Here is a 19,789-nt window from a genome sequence, read left to right as displayed (position 1 = left end):
AAAAAAAAGTTTGGTAAACCACTGCCCTAACCACTACTTTATTAAGACAAGTACTTGGTAGTTAACAGTTGTGGGACTCTTCGTGTCACATGAATTTTTCGGTTCAGTAGGATTTCCCGACCGTCAAAATACAGACAATCAAAATACCAATCACCAATGGCCAACAGTCAAAATACAGACATTTATTATGCCGACATGGCCTTAATGCCGAAATTTAAAATGTCAACGGGTCAAAAAGTCAGGATGATTGTTTTGGGGGATTGTTTTTGTATCTATGTCAAGATGCTCAACATGGACACAGTAATAAATGTGTCACATCCCCTCGCATGTCGACACTATTATAATCTAACTATATAATCTAACTATATGCCCACTTGGATAAGAAAGTAAGAACATGTCGGTTTCAAATAAAAAAAATCATGAAAAACTCAGGATGACTTTTTGACCGGTCGATATTTTAAATGTTGTCATTTCAACATGTCGTTGTTTTGACTGTCGGGCAATGGTTGTCAGTATTTTCATTGTCGTATTTTGACTGTTTTTTTTTTTTTTGGTGGGCAAAAACTTTTATTGGTTTTTAAATTATGGATTTTCAGCAACAAGGATGTGGGAACCCCCAATATCAGAATTAGAGAATCTCCCCTTAAGAAATCAGGAGTCATATGTATTAAGTCAAGATAAATTAATTCACACAGAAAAACATGTACCGCTTGGGTTCAGAAATACAGAAAAACCAGCAGACTAGCCCCCTTGTTTGTCCTCTGGAAATAAATGTTGGCCAGCCTGCAGACTAAACAGTAATATTGCATAATCCTTATAATATTTCCAATTCTGTATTATTAGTTTTTTACCTTTTTCCTAAAAAATGTTCTCTAACCCTTTATGTGCTTTAATAAAAAAAAATAAAAAAAAAAAAGCGGAAAATACAACTAACAAAAACGGTCCATTCAGTTTTACAACCAGCACCTATTACAGGACAAAGCAGCCTTACACAGATCTAGGATGATGGCCACTGTTGGCCACTTGCCACTTAGAAAGAGCCGGACATATTATTCCCTTGGTTGTGGAGAGACACCAATAAATTACTGATCTTCTCCATGTTCTGTTCTGTCGTCATTGAGGAATTCTCAGCCATCTGCTGTGACAAGAGTGTAGACACCGACTGTCCGTCTCCTTGAGATTGTCCCGGCTGTCCCAGGCCCATCATCTGATTATTCAAGGATCCCGCAGATGAAGAGATCATCTGACTGCAATCTGAGGGAGAGTGGGTATTATTAAATAAATCGGTACTTGTTTCCTAGCACGGCGCCAGCGATTTTAAATGCATGCATCGGGACCCAAAAAATTGCGTTGATCGCATTGCATGCAACCAAATCGCAATGCGATTTTACATTGGGCCCAATGTAGAATGCCACCCAGACCCCAATTTTCATTGTATACCCACCCTCATGGATGAAATGCCCCCCATTGTTAACACCACCCCACGATCAACGCCAACCCGAAGCGTGGCGAGCACAGCGAGCCCGCGAGGGGTGGCGGTATGCGTCGTCCGACCTGTTCATACCCCCACTATCCACGTGGGCGTGAAGTTCATTTTATATAGTGTGGTGAGCGCAGCGAGCCCCGCGAGGGTACACGAATTACTTCACAGGTATTACGCATCAGCTCACCAAACTTCGGGCTCGGTGGCTCGCTGCGCTCGTCCCACTATATAAAATCAACTCCACGCCGACGTGGATAGTGGGGGTATGAGAAGGTCGGAGGACGCGTACCGCCGCCCCTCACGGGCTCGCTACGCTTCGGGTTAGCGTTAATCATGGGTTGCCGTTAACAATGGGGGGGCATTTAGCATACACATTACCCATTAGGGTGCCTATACAATCAAAAATCTGGGCCATTGGCCCATTTAACATTGTTCCCTATGTAAAATCGCGTTGATCGCGTCGGACGCATCGCATGCCATTATAATGGCATGCGATGGACGCGATCAACGCGATTTTCTAATTGCCGGCTAATTTAACATTGCTCCCTATGTAAAATCGCATTGATCGCGTCGGTCGCATCGCATGCCATTATTATGGCATGCGATGGACACGATCAACGCGATTTTCTCATTGCCGACAATAAAGGCTAAAAATAGCCAAATATTGCGTCGGTCGCGTCCATCGCATACCTTAAGTTAAGGTATGAGATGACCCACGACGGGCGCCGTGCTAGGAAACAAGTACCAATAAATCTTATATGGCTATTACAAAAGCATCTAATAAATCGATTATAAAAGAGGGCCTTTCCCCAATATGCAGTGAAGGCAGCCATTTTGTTGAGTGAACATTGCTCAGCAATGAAAATGGATGCGTCCACTAAGAATAGGTAAGGCAAATACTAGTGAAAGCCGCTACTCACTATTCTGAATTCCAAACAGGAACATTCCGGTAGCTTGTGGAGAGGATGCCGATGCACTCTGCATCTGGCTCATAGCGCCCCCTGCTGAACTGTGGAACATGGCAGCCTGCTGCTGCTGCTGTGGAGGGGTGTTTCCCTGGAGAGACTGAGAGTACATGCTGTTCTGCTGCATCTCCTGTTGGTTCATACTGTTCTGCAGGGCTGAGATGGAGGCAGAGGACATGAACAGAGTCACCTGCTGCTCTGGAGAAGTTGGTGAAGCTTGAACCAGCTGGAGCTGTGGAGAGTTGTGAAACATGGGAGTCTGCTGCTGCTCATGTTGAGAAGTAACCGGGCTCTGAGCTTGAAACTCCATGTTTTGAGCATGAAATAGGGCTTGGTTCTGCTGATCCTGGGTGGCCATCGGTTCCTGGGTCTGGCTAAACAGCATGTTTTGCTGTTGTTCTTGAGAAGCCATGTTGGCCATAGAACTCTGTGTGGCGAAGAGCATGCTCTGAGCTTGCTCGTGGGGAGAAGGGCTGCTCTGCATACCAACCATGGAGTGAGTTGTCTGAAAGATAGAGTTTTGCTGGTTCTGGGACTGAAACAAGTTCTGCTGCGACTGCTGTTGCTGCTCCTGTGCAATCATTGAGTTCTGCATATGAGACAACTGGGCCTGCTGCTGGAATGCCGCCTGCTGCTCAGGGCTTTGAGCTGCCTGGAGCTGTGGGAGGGAGTTCTGGTTTGAGAAGAAGGACATTTGCTTCTCTTGAGGCACTTGACTGCTCTGTAAGGAGCTCATGGTGAACATGTTGTTGGCCGACTGCTCCGGTGGAGCAGATATTGTGCCTTGCGGGTGATAGAGTGGAGTCTGGATCTGATCTTGTGCAGAAGAGTTTTGATGTTGCACCATGGAACCCGAAGGGTGGAAGAGTGTTCCTTGTGTTTCTTGGGCCATGTTCTGGTTATCAGATATTGTGTTCTGGGAGTGGTAAAGTGGAGCGTGAGAGTGAGGAGACTGCTGCAAAAAAGTACCCTGCTGGAGGGCCATCATGTCGCCAGCCTGTTGGAATAGTCCATTACCTTGCTGCTGACCACCGCTTGTCTGAACACCAAGCATATCTTCTGCAGCCGAGTAGAGGTTGACCTGTGTCTGTCCATCTCCTCCACGCTGCATCTGAACCATAGTTTGGAAAACACTGTTCTGCATTTGCTCTGTCTGGGCTGTGGTATTGTCACTGTCCGCCGTGCTGGAAGATTGGAAGATATTGGAGCCTGAGGTAGATACCTGCTGTTGGCCTGTACTTCCATCATTCCCGGAGACTCCTGGTGTGGAAAACATGTCACACTGCATTTGCATCTCTTCACTGGTGGAGAGTCCGCTGATTAGATGAGAGCCCTGCTGGTGTTGATACACCGGTGGTTGGATAGATCCTGAGCCAGGACTTTGAGTTTGAAAAATGTCTGACTGAATTGGTCCTTGTGCCTGGTGCATACTTTGTTGCATCTCCATGACCATGGCTGCATTGGTCTCCATGGCTTGCTGTTGAGTGGACAGGGAGTTCTCAGCTTGTTGGAGAAGACTGTCAGGTCTTCCAGAGAGAACATTCTCTGATCGATTATGCACAGGTTCAGGGGAAGAAAAGATCCCTTGACTGGGATTATTCTGGATTGATCCGACTGGCTGAAATATTCCAGCGTTGAGCTGCTCTTGCACTTGTCCCATTGCAGTTTGCTCATTTTCACTCCCGCCTTGCCCAGAGAACAAAACACATGATAACTGTTGTTGGGCTTCCAAGACTTGCTGCACCAAGTCAACGTCTGAATTGCTGCCGGATACGTTAGACTGGAAGCTACCAGATTGTAACTGGTGGATGGTGTTTTGCATCTGGTTGACATTGTTAGATTGTGAAAACAGACTAGTAGACATCTGTTGCTGCAATGCCTGAGCCTGATCTTGTAGTGCTGGCTGCTGAGACTGCTGTGTGGCTTCAGCCATCTGCGAGAGCGCAACCATAGCTCTGTCTGTCTGCAATGCATCTCTGGGCTGCGGTTCCATGGCCTGAAACGCCGGTGTCTGCACCATGATGGAATCCTCACTCTGGCTGGGTGAGGAGACGGTTTGAAAACTGTTTGGTTGAGCAATGTCTTGAGTTTGGATGGTGGAAAGAGGTTCTGGGCTGAACACCTGCACTTGGATTGGGGTCTGTGGGTCATTCTCAGATGGTAGATGGGACACGGAAGGTGAAAAAGACCCACTGGCGGGGGAGTTTTCCAGGCTTTGCTGGGCAGATACAATCTTTGATGTCTGTGTACATAAGAAGACAAAGTCACACACTACAGATAGAGACATCATTTTTGGCAAGACATGGATTCAGCAATATAAGTGGTAGATGAACTTTGGTTCTACTTAGAATATGGTTCCACTCTGAGTAGGCAATAGGTATATTTTGCTGATTGAAATGGGCATTTTTTTATCTGCAGGCTAAAAAACATCCAAATAATAATATATTCTTGATAAGAAACACTGAACTAAGGCAGTGCCACAGCAGTTCTACTAGCTGGTAGGAGGAGGCTTCAGTAACAGATGGGAGCTTAATGTAAGATGAATTAAATATGGCACAACCAGAGGCAGTATTACCATTGGTGCAGTAGGTGCATTCCCATGGGGCCCCCTCAAGGACTAAAGTGCCCACTGCTGCCACCCACTGCTGTGTGGAATATTGGGAAATTGGGTTGCAGTGGATGAGGGGGCTCAAATTATATTTTTTTCACCTGGGTCAACATCTCACAAGTTCTGCCACTGGGCACAACTGCAAGTACACTGATCAGTAACCTTTGAGAACTTATGCTGACATTTTCTATTGGACCGTGGGAATAAAATAAATAGTGTCCACTAGGGGGCACCGCTGTACGCTCAATGTGAATTGAAAAATTGACACACAGAAAAAAATTCTTGGAGTTAAATAGGAATTTGCCACCAATCATTATTCTTGATGAACACCTACAGATCAGATGACCCAGGTTACACCAGGTGAGCCACTATCCATCCCAATCACAGATTGGTTTCACCGTAAATAATTTATTTTTGTAAAACTTTTTGACTCTGTTGTGACCAATAGGTACAACTGGCTTAATCCTCTCTATTTAAAACTGAGCAAGTGGCTAGAACCATTGTGTCATCTCCACGCGCTTTACACTTATTTGAAGTGAAAGAGAAACCCGTACTTTGTACAGAGGCGAAGATCTCGGTTCTCCTGTGAGCTCCATAGGAGCTTCGTTCTTGATAATGCTGCTTGATTTGTGTGGAGACCCTCGTGCTGGTGAGAGCAGAGTCACTTGGTCGATGTTACACACCGGTGAAGTCACAGCTGCTGAGAGGAGACAACACAGAGAGAATGAGGGGTTAGTGATTGACGTCTCTATACGGAAGGCATACCACCTGCGGCTCAGCCTCTGCCCATCTAGAACACGCACTTCTAACTCTTCCAGGACTAGTCTATTACAATCATTAGTAGTATAACTGAGCGAGCATCTCTCAGTCATGGGAGTACAACGGTTTTTTTCACAAGTACAGCCATATGTAACATTAAGGGGGTCTGTCCACTTCCAGGCGACTGTAACTTATGGACTGTAACTTATGGAGTGTATTCATCAAAGCATACCTTTCCACTGCATAAACTAGTCCTGAGGCTGGTTCTCTGACCCCCTGCCTGCTTACATCCTGCTATCAAGCCACCACCCACTCACTTGCACCTCTTGTAATCTGTCTGTCTCCCCTTCCTACTAGATTGTAAACTCCTCCGAGCAGGGCCCTCTTCCCTCCTGTTGTCAAAGCCCTCTTCTCTTCACATTTCACTCACAGCACTCCTATACTCCAACACTCAGTGACCATCTTCATCCGCATACTCATCTCCATCATTGGCCACAAGCCTCCAGTAGTATGTTGATCAAGTCCTCACTACTTATATTTAAGCTGTAATTTGTGTTGAACTGTGGCGCTCTTTACCCATACTCTATTTTTGTTATTTATTCAATGTAATGCTAAGTTTTCCCCCCCGTACTGTTCCTTTGTACGGCGCTGCAAAACACTTGTGTCGCCCTATATATAAAATTATAATAATAACAACCACATGTCCTCCTGCACCGTTTACTACGTAGATTGCGGTTTTGTTGCCGTCTTCCTTCCTAACTATTCGGTTACACTTTCTATCACCTAGCAGAGCTGTTTATTTCCATTGCCCTGGGATACCACATAGCTCTGCAGTGAGTATAATTATATCCTTAGATCAGCTTGGTGTGATATACCAATTAAGCAATAAAACGCTTGACTGACTATATATCACGTGGCGTAAAAGCCCAGAAGTGAGCTATAAAGATTTTATTTTAAATCAATACACATACGTTGCAGGAGGGAGACCACGTGCAATCCAACATATTAAAAGAGGTCTCAGGGAGCAAGGCTCACCGATTCATAAATCTACCCCATAGCTCCTAAACTGACCAATCAGTACCATACATTCCTACTGGTGTTTCTCAGCACATATATTAGAGACTAGGGCGTCCAATCAGGGATTCTGGTGGGTTTTTTTTTTTTATTTATTAGGGAGGCCAATCCCAGGACTGAGCATTTTTCAATCCTGAGTCCCGGGATTGACAAAATGCCCTGGCATTATTATTATAGTTTTATTTATAAAGGTTGTACGCAGCCCCATACATATAACATATAAAACACATGAGAACGGTACAGGGTACACACTCTTAGCACACAATACAGCTGAGATATAGGGAAGTGAATGAGAATAGATGCAGGTATAGATTGTAGGTGAATAAGAGAGCTGTAATTGAAATGCAAGAAGAGTGCTGAGAGAACAGGAGGGAGGAGGGCCCTGCTCTAAGGAGCTTACAATCTAGAGATTGGCAACCCTATTAGAGACCGGACTACTACATCCTCATACTGATAGCGGATCAATACACGTGCATCCTTTACTTGCCTCGCACCATACAGTATGTGATGTTCTTTACAATAAGGGGCTACTCATCCATAACTGGAAGCTCTGCCCCCCTCTTGTATAGTGATGTCACCGATGATACTCCAGTAACTCTACCTAATATAGAGGATGATGGTGAGGAGTCTGACACAGGCACAGCTGAGTCTGCAAGTGACATCGCAGCTGAATATATGGACTCGGGCTTAACCGTCCTTAGCATTGAGCCCGAATGTGCTTCCTCTACAGCTGCGTACAAGACAATAACAACATGGTCGCCCTGCTTTTCCTTAGGTCGTACTTTCAGCCAATCAAAAAGAGTCTCTAAAATGATTTAGAATATTGTAGTTTGCATGACATCATCATTGTGGTAACTAACAATTTCTAGTGTGACCATTTAAACGGGTTTCAAGTTTTTTAATACCAAAATGAATCCCAGCATTGTAATATCAAATCTCCAGCATTTAATCATTTTGGGACTGGAATCCCTAATTACTGGACGTTTTAATGCATTAGGTAAGAAGATTACAAACGTCAGTAAATTTTCCCTGAATATTAACTTATTTTGGGATCTTTGTTTGGAGACCGGTAGCCGTGCATACACAAAGACCAGGCAATTTTGGGACAAAAAAATGGATGTAATGGGGCAACTATTTCGCCCTATACTGTTACCAATTGGGGGGGTACAGTGCAGGGTTTATGGAAGAAAACCTCTAAGGGGGGAATTTACTAAGATTGGTTGGCAATAGCAACATCCAATGTGAAATAGAACTGAAAGTGTCAGCAATCCATTTTCTTAATAGAATTCCATTAATTATGCAACACGTACATAGTGTGGCCAATCCCGGGATCGGGATCAGTGGGATCCCGGGATTTGGCCTAAAAAAGTCCAGGATTTCAATCCCGGGATTTCGGGATTAGACTGCGCATGCGCAGTCTAATGCCGGGCAGCGTCTGAGCACTCGCTCAGACACTGCCCGGCTGTTCCCGTAAGCTGACCCGGCGTGCGGCCTGCGTAGCGTGACAGTAGAGGTCACGCTGCGCAGGCCACACGTCATCAGTGACCGCCCGCCTACCCGCCGGCCTGCCTCCGCCTGCCCGCCTCTTCTCCGCCGCCCGCCTGCCTGCCTCCGCCCCACCTGCCTGCTGTTTTCGATGGAGGTGCACTTGCCGGGAGGCACCGTGCACCTCCAAACCCACTCCCGGCCGCCCGCCCGCTCCCTTATGTAAGTAGATGTGCGGGTCGGCCGGGGTGGGTCCAATGCTAATAATGGGCTTTTTGGTTTGGATGCCAATCCCGGGATCCCGGGATTGAGCATTTTTCAATCCCGGGATTGAAAAAATGCCCCGGGATTGGCATCCCTACACGTACATATCTATAGTCAGGGCTATTTTTCAGCAGGCTCCAGCAGGAACTGAGGCCCTTATTTTTGTTCACTCTTTCTGACAAAATATTCCTCAGATGGACAAACCCATGTGCACTGCAGGTGGGGCAGATGTTACTTGTGCAGAGATAATTCGATTAGGGTGGGGTTTTACACCTGCCTCACCTGCAGTCCACATGGTTTTGTCCATCTAAGAAAAATTTTGTCAGAAAGAGTGAACTAGAATAAGGGCCTCAGTTCCTGCTGAAAAATAGCCCTGTCTATAGTTATTTGTACCATAGGCATGGGGTCTGAATCGGAGGGCGGACTTGCAGCACATAGGATAAAATCAGAATCGGAGCCAACAGCGGCACCTGTGCTATATCGCAATCGAGTCCCTTGAACTCCCCTGGCAGCTCCCGAGAGTCATTTTACATGCAATAAACCGCATGTAAAAATGTCAGTCAAGGGCCAAACTGGATAAAGAACTCCTGGGGAGCTGCCGGGGGAGTTCAAGGGAAATCAGGTCCTACGTGTGCCTTAGACAAGTTGGACTAGTGTATGGGGGGCCTTGTTAAACGAAGGGTAATTCTTAACCCTTTGAGTGCCGTCGCTGTGAGAGATCCTCATCTATCCGTTAAAATGTCCGGCGCCGCTCACAGCGACTGTTCTTTATTTGGGTGCAATAATGAACTACTGTAAACTTCAATGAATTGACTCGGCTGTATTTGTATTTAAACTTAAAGAACAGTCGCTGTGAGCGACGCTGGAATTTTTAGCGGCTAATTTGAGGACCGCTCACAGCAACGTTGGTACTCAAAGGGTTAATGACTGCACAGTTTTTTCTCCGGTTTGTTCTTAATGACATTTTATGGTTTGTTTAGTCTCTTGTAGGATATCTGCTGTTTATTTGCTTCCTTCCACGATGGTGTCTATAAGCTACGTTATACCCAGCTTCCTCCAGTTGCCAGCACCTTAAATCTTAGTGACCTTTTCTTTCTTTTGCCACTGTATCTGGCACAAAGTTCTGCTGCATTTAATAAGGCATATTTTATTTTATTGCTCCTGAACCGATCAGCCCCAACCCTCCGCTCAGAGATTTCCATAAATGGTTCCTCATTTCAGCCTTTGTAAAACCCAACACTTGTTCTGGAATGGCTGTAGATTCCTTCTGACTGTATGTCGAACCACACAGACCGGTGGTCACTAAACCCCAAGTTATCACAGACCGGTGGTCACTAAAGCCCAAGTTATCACAGACCGGTGGTCACTAAACCCCAAGTTATCACAGACCGGTGGTCACTAAAGCCCAAGTTCTCACAGACCGGTGGTCACTAAACCCCAAGTTCTCACAGACCGGTGGTCACTAAACCCCAAGTTCTCACAGACCGGTGGTCACTAAACCCCAAGTTCTCACAGACCGGTGGTCACTAAACCCCAAGTTCTCACAGACCGGTGGTCACTAAACCCCAAGTTCTCACAGACCGGTGGTCACTAAACCCCAAGTTCTCACAGACCGGTGGTCACTAAACCCCAAGTTCTCACAGACCGGTGGTCACTAAACCCCAAGTTCTCACAGACCGGTGGTCACTAAACCCCAAGTTATCACAGACCGGTGGTCACTAAACCCCAAGTTATCACAGACCGGTGGTCACTAAACCCCAAGTTATCACAGACCGGTGGTCACTAAACCCCAATTTATCACAGACCGGTGGTCACTAAACCCCAAGTTATCACAGACTGTGGTCACTAAACCCCAAGTTATCACAGACCGGTGGTCACTAAACCCCAAGTTATCACAGACTGTGGTCACTAAACCCCAAGTTATCACAGACCGGTGGTCACTAAACCCCAAGTTATCACAGACCGGTGGTCACTAAACCCCAAGTTATCACAGACCGGTGGTCACTAAACCCCAAGTTATCACAGACCGGTGGTCACTAAACCCCAAGTTATCACAGACCGGTGGTCACTAAACCCCAAGTTATCACAGACCGGTGGTCACTAAACCCCAAGTTATCACAGACCGGTGGTCACTAAACCCCAAGTTATCACAGACCGGTGGTCACTAAACCCCAAGTTATCACAGACCGGTGGTCACTAAACCCCAAGTTATCACAGACCGGTGGTCACTAGACCCCATGTTATCACAGACCGGTGGTCACTAAACCCCAAGTTATCACAGACTGGTGGTCACTAAACCCCAAGTTATCACAGACCGGTGGTCACTAAACCCCAAGTTCTCTATACTGTAGGTCTATAAATTTACATCTAGGTTTGCGTCTTTGCCTATCATCTATCTATACATACATACACATATATAGCAAACTAGTCCTCACCTCTTTGAGGGGAAGTACTGCCAGTGACCACTAGAGGCCACTCAACGGACCAAATTAGTCTTCTCCCATATCCCAGACAACCCAATGGTTTCCTCTGCTAATAACCAATCCAATTACTGGTCGTCCTGATGGTCCATAAATTGCTCTGATTTAAACAGACCTCCAGTTTCTAGTCAACCATATCCTCTAGTTGGTCTCCATACACTGCGTCGACAAGAGAATGTGGACATGTTATGCCAACACTGACCATTTTGGCATTCAACATGTCAACAATGATGCAACATGGACATGATGGTAAGGTAGGCACATGCCAGGTTTTATTTGAATGTTAATCAGTAACCCGAACTCAGATGAAAATACCCACATTTTTACCTAATCAATAATTAATGTCAACATTCTGTCAATGTCGAAATTTATGATGTCAACCAACCTGGTCATAGTTATCACTGCACTGTGAATAAGTAAATGTATACAAGTCCTATACCATTACACGAGACCTAAACACCAGGTGACATATATAAAATAGTGCTTGAAGGCCAATGGTATGGGTTATGGTTTGGTTTGTACACACAGGACAGTATGTAGTGTTCAAAGGTGTACGGTTTGTAAGAAAAGGTACGAGGTGCATGCAAGATGATGATAGAGTGAGACGATAGTAGGCAGACGAGAGAGAAGACTAGAGATAGAAAAAGATTAGGGAGGATGAAAGAGGGCAAGAAAGAGGATGAGAGAAGGAGAGGATAGGAGGGGGAGAGAGGAAGACAGAGAAAGAGGATGAGAGAAGGAGAGGATAAGAGGGGGAGAGAGGAAGACAGAGAAAGAGGATGAGAGAAGGAGAGGATATGAGGGGGAGAGAGGAAGACAGAGAGAAAGAGGATGAGAGGTAGGAAAAGATGAGAGAGGGAGAGGATAAGAGGGGGAGAGAGGAAGACAGAGAGAAAGAGGATGAGAGGTAGGAAAAGATGAGAGAGGGAGAGGATAAGAGGGGGAGAGAGGAAGACAGAGAAAGAGGATGAGAGGTAGGAAAGGATATGAGGGGGAGAGGGAAAGAGACAAAGGGGCCGTTCCAGACCGGTTTGCACCCTAAATTTGCAAGCTGGCCGATTATCGACAAACTGCGCATGCGTGACGCCATCCTTCGATGAAAGCCGGCTACTTATTTTGATCGTTGGCCATTTGCAAGGTGACAGACAGGAAGTGGGCGTGTGTGGGTGGCAACTGGCAGTTTCATAGTAGTGCCAAAAAAAACGCTGGGAATGACAGGGAGAATGCAGGCGTGCCCGAGCATTTTAGGGGAGGGGGTGTGACGTCAGCGACTGCCCGAATATGCCTTTTTTCATCGCAGTCGCTCAGTAAGTCCCAGGCTACTCTGAGCCTGCGATGAGAGAGAAAGAGAAGATGAGAGAGAAAGAGAAGATGAGAGAGAAAGAGAAGATGAGAGAGAAAGAGAAGATGAGAGAGAAAGAGAAGATGAGAGAGAAAGAGAAGATGAGAGAGAAAGAGAAGATGAGAGAGAATGGGGGACATTTACGAAGATGGGAGTTCTATATCACATGGGATGTGGGCAACCAATCACACTCTACTACTTATTTATTCAGCACCTTTTAGAAAATAATAGATAGTATCGGATTGGTTGCCTATAGCAACATCCCATCTGAAACAGAACTCCCATCATAGTACATTTCCTACAATGTGAGAAAGATGAGGAGACATAGGAAAAGATGAGCAGGGGCGAGAGGAGACGGGAGAACGAAAAATCCCTGTGTGTTCTGTTCCGTCGCTGCTGCAGGCTTGTGCCCCCACAGCTACAAGCTGCTTCTTTTTAATAAAAACTAGACATTTGTTGTTTTCCTGATAACTCAGCTGAGTTTTTCTACATAGAAACCGGCATTGTGACTTGTAGGGCCGGTGAATAGGATGGCCACCGGCCAGAAGCACACACGGAATATTTGCTCAAAGGCCAAAAATAGAGCAGTGGAGAGCCGTGCGTGGCAAACCCTCTCACAATCCCATCTGTTCTCTGACTTAGCTGTGACGCTTTATTCGCACTGTCCTCTGAGCCCCATGCCCCGACATCAGTCACTGTGCAAGTGCTGAATTTCCAATCGTTCTTGGAAGCTTTGATTAGACTTCAGAAGTCTGGCCAGGAAAGAGTTCTAGAAGCCTGCTAGGATGAATCATAACTGTGGCTGGTCTGTGGATCTCCTTCCTGTCTGGCCGGTGCCTGGTCCTTCTTCCTGCCGGAGAACCCACAGGAAGAGAACCCTGAAGTCAATGGGCATCTTATCTACATAAAAGAATATAATCTTTTGCTCTTATAGCGGAAACCTGCAGTCAGCAGAGACTTCGCCATAACCCAGCGAATAATACATTTAGGAAGATTGCCCTTAACTATTGCCCCCCCCCCCCCCCTTCTTATTGGCTCCACAGACGCAGCGAAACCCAACTCAATATGTACCATAGACACCTGGCTACATCTATTGGCACAGGAATTAGTTTTAAATACGTACAAAGTCGTAGATGTAGACCATTCACAATGGAATTTGGGGTGAGGAAAAGCCATTGCCGCTACATTGTAATACTTCATAATGTGGTGTGTGCACATGGGGCAATTTGACGGCCGCCAATATGGATTCAATGATGCGTGCTGAGCGATCTAGTAAAGCACAGAGTGCGGCACTAGCGACGTGTGCTGAGCGATCTAGTAAAGCACAGAGTGCGGCATTAGCGACGTGTGCTGAGCGATCTAGTAAAGCACAGAGTGCGGCATTAACGACGTGTGCTGAGCGATCTAGTAAAGCACAGAGTGCGGCACCAGCGATGTGTGCTGAGCGATCTAGTAAAGCACAGAGTGCGGCACACCAGCGATGTGTGCTGAGCGATCTAGTAAAGCACAGAGTGCGGCACACCAGCGATGTGTGCTGAGCGATCTAGTAAACCACAGAGTGCGGCACCAGCGATGTGTGCTTAGCGATCTAGTAAAGCACAGAGTGCGGCACCAGCGATGTGTGCTGAGCGATCTAGTAAAGCACAGAGTGCAGCACCAGCGATGTGTACTGAGCGACCTAGTAAAGCACAGGTTGCGGCACCAGCGAAGTGTGCTGAGCGATCTAGTAAAGCACAGAGTGCAGCACCAGCGAAGTGTGCTGAGCGATCTAGTAAAGCACAGAGTGCAGCACCAGCGATGTGTGCTGAGCGATCTAGTAAAGCACAGGGTGCGGCACCAGCGATGTGTGCTGAGCGATCTAGTAAAGCACAGGGTGCGGCACCAGCGAAGTGTGCTGAGCGATCTAGTAAAGCACAGAGTGCGGCACCAGCGATGTGTGCTGAGCGATCTAGTAAAGCACAGAGTGCGGCACCAGCGATGTGTACTGAGCGACCTAATAAAGCACAGAGTGCGTCACCAGCGATGTGTGCTGAGCGATCTAGTAAAGCACAGAGTACGGCACCAGCGATGTGTACTGAGCGACCCAGTAAAGCACAGAGTGCGGCACCAGCGATGCGTGCTGAGCGATCTAGTAAAGCACAGAGTGCGGCACCAGCGATGTGTACTGAGCGATCTAGTAAAGCACAGGGTGCGGCACCAGCGATGTGTGCTGAGCGATCTAGTAAAGCACAGGGTGCGGCACCAGCGACGTGTGCTGAGCGATCTAGTAATGCACAGAGTGCGTCACCAGCGATGTGTGCTGAGCGATCTAGTAAAGCACAGAGTACGGCACCAGCGATGTGTACTGAGCGACCTAATAAAGCACAGAGTGCGTCACCAGCGATGTGTGCTGAGCGATCTAGTAAAGCACAGAGTACGGCACCAGCGATGTGTACTGAGCGACCCAGTAAAGCACAGAGTGCGGCACCAGCGATGCGTGCTGAGCGATCTAGTAAAGCACAGAGTGCGGCACCAGCGATGTGTACTGAGCGACCTAGTAAAGCACAGAGTGCGTCACCAGCGATGAGTGCTGAGCAACCTAGTAAAGCACAGAGTGCGTCACCAGCGATGAGTGCTGAGCGATCTAGTAAAGCACAGAGTGCGGCATAAGCAGCTTCTTTACGTGTCTATCTGCTTTTGTGCAGGCGCTGTTAGACCAGACACCATTTCATGCTGATCGTGAGGACTTGGAACACAAAATGGTGGATCGATGTTTACATTCTGTAATAGAGAACTGTTGTTCAATAACAACTTGCCGGCCGCCTAACCCCTGTGCAGGGTTTATACCAAATATCGCCTTTTATTCCAGTCTAGAACAGTTCTTTAGTGTGATTTTCTATTTGCGGAAATCATGAGGCATCTTGTTTTCTTGGCCAGTCTCGGACAGGAAAAACAGGAACTGGTCTCTAAGCCTCTCTGAGGTTTTCGGAGTACTTTTAAAAGAATTTCATAGCGTACTTGTCTGGCAAGGACTCCATGTCTGTCTCGCTACTCTGAGTGGGCCACAAACATTACGTTGTGTTATGACTGTAGGGAAACAATACGGCCCTGCACCAACATATCTCTGTCACCTGGGCCATGCACTCTCTATGGGCTTGGAAATTCCCACCAGTGCTTGTGTGTTTAAGGAATTAGCGGAAACTATTTGCCCTCTTCACTCCCAGCTTCCCCTTTATTCGAAGTCACAAGTCAACTCCATTACATCCACCATTCATAAACTCGCATTCCATAGCCTGCGAGAATGGGAATGCAAATCAGCCTACCAAAACATGGGTCACATTGGAGCCCAGAGGGTAACTGGCTGTAAACAGCTTTACTACCTATTTATTATACGGCTGTACTGTAACTGCTGTGGCATGCTCCGGGATGACCCATGTGAATCACACTGCTGCAGTATCACATGTTCCTTATTTTTCTGCAAGGTGACTGAAAGCCTTGTGCCAGCGATCAGCAAATCACATCGCGCTCCACTATAAGCTCAAGGGTCTGATTCAGACCCTGGTGGAGTAGTGCGGAAATCGGTATTCTGCACAGGTACGCATATGTGCGAGCCCTGAAAATACCATCACAGGCGATTGCATTTTCAAGGCTGGCAAAGGGGTTGGCGACAACACAATGGTGACCAAACGTTTTGTGGGAGCGGTAGGACAACACAGGTGCTGCATCCCGGAACATGACCGGCCTGCTTCTGGCTTGGCAGCCTAGAGGGAAGCCCTTAATGTGTGAACGGTTGGCCGTGTGACCGGCGAGCGTTTCGCAAAGTTACAACCGAGTCTGAATCAGGCCTCAAATATGGAGGATGAAAGACAGTGGGCAGAGAGATCACTACCTGTTCCAGCACTAAACATCGCTGCCACCAACAAGCCAAGAGAATGTGTTCAATAAATGAACGATATTGCTGCAAAAAGAAAAGACAGACCCGATTGCCAGATACAAACAGACAGACCCGATTGCCAGATACAAACAAACACAATACCAAACTGTTTCCTGCATGGCCCCAATAAGGAATACAGACTATCGGTGTAGGGTCAGTGTGAACAACCTCCTGAATGAACTGGATGTCCTGCAAGTGCAACAATTATCTGCAAGGATGCGAGAGCTGGTAGCTGGATGCGGCACTAAGGATGCGAGAGCTGGTAGCTGGATGCGGCACTAAGGATGCGAGAGCTGGTAGCTGGATGCGGCGCTATGGATGCGAGAGCTGGTAGCTGGATGCGGCACTAAGGATGCGAGAGCTGGTAGCTGGATGCGGCACTAAGGATGCGAGAGCTGGTAGCTGGATGCGGCACTAAGGATGCGAGAGCTGGTAGCTGGATGCGGCACTAAGGATGCGAGAGCTGGTAGCTGGATGCGGCACTAAGGATGCGAGAGCTGGTAGCTGGATGCTGCACTAAGGATGCGAGAGCTGGTAGCTGGATGCGGCACTAAGGATGCCAGAGCTGGTAGCTGGATGCGGCACTAAGGATGCCAGAGCTGGTAGCTGGATGCGGCACTAAGGATGCCAGAGCTGGTAGCTGGATGCGGCACTAAGGATGCGAGAGCTGGTAGCTGGATGCGGCACTAAGGATGCCAGAGCTGGTAGCTGGATGCGGCACTTAGGATGCGAGAGCTGGTAGCTGGATGCGGCACTAAGGATGCCAGAGCTGGTAGCTGGATGCGGCACCAAGGATGCGAGAGCTGGTAGCTGGAAGCGACACTAAGGATGCGAGAGCTGGTAGCTGGATGCGGCACTAAGGATGCGAGAGCTGGTAGCTGGATGCGGCACTAAGGATGCGAGAGCTGGTAGCTGGATGCGGCACTAAGGATGCGAGAGCTGGTAGCTGGATGCGGCACTATGGATGCGAGAGCTGGTAGCTGGATGCGGCACTATGGATGCGAGAGCTGGTAGCTGGATGCGGCACTATGGATGCGAGAGCTGGTAGCTGGATGCGGCACTATGGATGCGAGAGCTGGTAGCTGGATGCGGCACTAAGGATGCGAGAGCTGGTAGCTGGATGCGGCACTATGGATGCGAGAGCTGGTAGCTGGATGCGGCACTATGGATGCGAGAGCTGGTAGCTGGATGCGGCACTAAGGATGCGAGAGCTGGTAGCTGGATGCGGCACTAAGGATGAGAGAGCTGGTAGCTGATGCGGCACTATGGATGCGAGAGCTGGTAGCTGTATGCGGCACTATGGATGCGAGAGCTGGTAGCTGGATGCGGCGCTATGGATGCGAGAGCTGGTAGCTGGATGCGGCACTAGGGATGCGAGAGCTGGATGCGGCACTAAGGATGCGAGAGCTGGTAGCTGGATGCGGCACTAAGGATTCGAGAGCTGGTAGCTGGATGCGGCGCTAAGAATGCGAGAGCTGGTAGCTGGATGCGGCACTATGGATGCGAGAGCTGGTAGCTGGATGTGGCACTATGGAATGCGAGAGCTGGTAGCTGGATCTGGCACTATGGATGCGAGAGCTGGTAGCTGGATCTGGCACTATGGATGCGAGAGCTGGTAGCTGGATCTGGCACTATGGATGCGAGAGCTGGTAGCTGGATGCGGCACTATGGATGCGAGAGCTGGTAGCTGGATGCGGCACTAAGGATGCGAGAGCTGGTAGCTGGATGCGGCACTAAGGATGCGAGAGCTGGTAGCTGGATGCGGCACTAAGGATGCGAGAGCTGGTAGCTGGATGCAGCACTAGGGATGTGAGAGCTGGTAGCTGGATGCGGCACTAAGGATTCGAGAGCTGGTAGCTGGATGCGGCGCTAAGGATGCGAGAGCTGGTAGCTGGATGCGGCACTATGGATGCGAGAGCTGGTAGCTGGATGTGGCACTATGGAATGCGAGAGCTGGTAGCTGGATCTGGCACTATGGATGCGAGAGCTGGTAGCTGGATCTGGCACTATGGATGCGAGAGCTGGTAGCTGGATCTGGCACTATGGATGCGAGAGCTGGTAGCTGGATGTGGCGCTATGGATGCGAGAGCTGGTAGCTGGATGCGGCACTATGGATGCGAGAGCTGGTAGCTGGATCTGGCACTATGGATGCGAGAGCTGGTAGCTGGATGCGGCACTAAGGATGCGAGAGCTGGTAGCTGGATGCAGCACTAGGGATGTGAGAGCTGGAAGCTGGATGTGGCGCTATGGATGCGAGAGCTGGTAGCTGGATGTGGCGCTATGGATGCGAGAGCTGGTAGCTGGATGCGGCACTAAGGATGCGAGAGCTGGGAGATTAGATTACTGTAAACAGTATCAAATGATTCTACGTTCTATCTGAAACGGTTACGCAGAGAGGTTCAAAACTGCAGGATACATTTTCTGTAGTCAAACCTCTCCTTATATCATCACGCTACACACTTGCTGTAATCAATGCCGTTCCAACCGGAAGCCACAGGGAGGACTGTATAGCAAGCTGCAGAGTCCAGGTTCTCCTCCCCCAGCTTGTCGCTGTTGCTAGAATTAATCATTACTTATATGGCTATAGACTAGGCTTAATCAACCCCTGGCTCACGTCAAACGTGGCAGACGGAACACTTTAAAGCGGCATACCGTAGGATCCGACCCGCTACCGGCTTGAACCAATCTGTAACTTCCAAACTGAAGCTGTAGTGGATTTAGCTGCCACAATCTTTTAACAGCCAATGGTTGATGACCTCTGCTATAGGCAAAACAATTTATTCTATATATTTATCTGTAAATCACTTATCAGCAGGGTTGTACTGGTCCATAGGGGTGCAGGGAACCATTGATTGCACCTCCCATGGGGATCAGGTTCCAGACAGGGTACTTGAAACATACATTATACACACCAGCCAAGCCACTGTGTTGACTGCACCTCTAAACATAGGCCCCTACCAATGTCTTCTCCCAGTGGGCTCTTCATGCCCCAGCACATACAGTATAAGAATAGTCGCCCCCCCTGAGACCTCCATCATCAATCCATCAACAGGCAAATGTATTCATAACACAGAACTGCTGTCATTTTATCCAATGGCAGCATGGATTTGGCTGGTTGCAGAACAGACTTGTATACTGTAGTCCATAAGGGACAGTATGAAGGGCAAAATACATTTAGGTTGACCACTGAAGGTCGACAGGGCCTAAATCGACACATGAAATAGGTCGACAGGCCTAAGGTCGCCAGGTTCAGAGTGTCGACACAAGCATTATGTCAACAATGGGAAGGTCAACAGTCAAAAGGTTGACATGAGTTTTTCAAGAACAGGCGGTGTTTCTTACCCTACCATCCACTGTGGCACACAGATACGGGGTCGACGTCTGACGACATTCGGCCTCCAAAAAACCCTGTGAAA

General features: G+C 48.0%; 1 protein-coding gene across 12 annotated transcripts in view; it reads right to left on the bottom strand.

Annotated features, from left to right (window-relative positions):
* NFAT5 (nuclear factor of activated T cells 5) overlaps nt 1–19,789 on the bottom strand; it is a 131,048-nt gene that overhangs the window by 6,017 nt on the left and 105,242 nt on the right. For 8 of the 12 annotated variants that reach the window (XM_083164921.1, XM_083164916.1, XM_083164919.1 and 5 more), the window contains 3 exons: nt 5,611–5,756; nt 2,404–4,690; nt 992–1,254 (listed from right to left, as the gene is read on the bottom strand). In XM_083164921.1, coding sequence (XP_083021047.1) covers nt 1,031–1,254; nt 2,404–4,690; nt 5,611–5,756 — 2,657 coding nt within the window. In that variant the 3' untranslated portion in view covers nt 992–1,030. The remainder of the gene's footprint in view (nt 1–991; nt 1,255–2,403; nt 4,691–5,610; nt 5,757–19,789) is intronic. The other 4 variants (XM_083164918.1, XM_083164922.1, XM_083164928.1 and 1 more) reach the window with 2 other exon arrangements.

This window comes from Crinia signifera, chromosome 11, assembly GCF_055691185.1.
Source record: "Crinia signifera chromosome 11, ASM5569118v1, whole genome shotgun sequence".
Lineage (NCBI taxonomy): Eukaryota > Metazoa > Chordata > Amphibia > Anura > Myobatrachidae > Crinia > Crinia signifera.
This window is presented reverse-complemented; position numbering and strand designations above follow the sequence as displayed.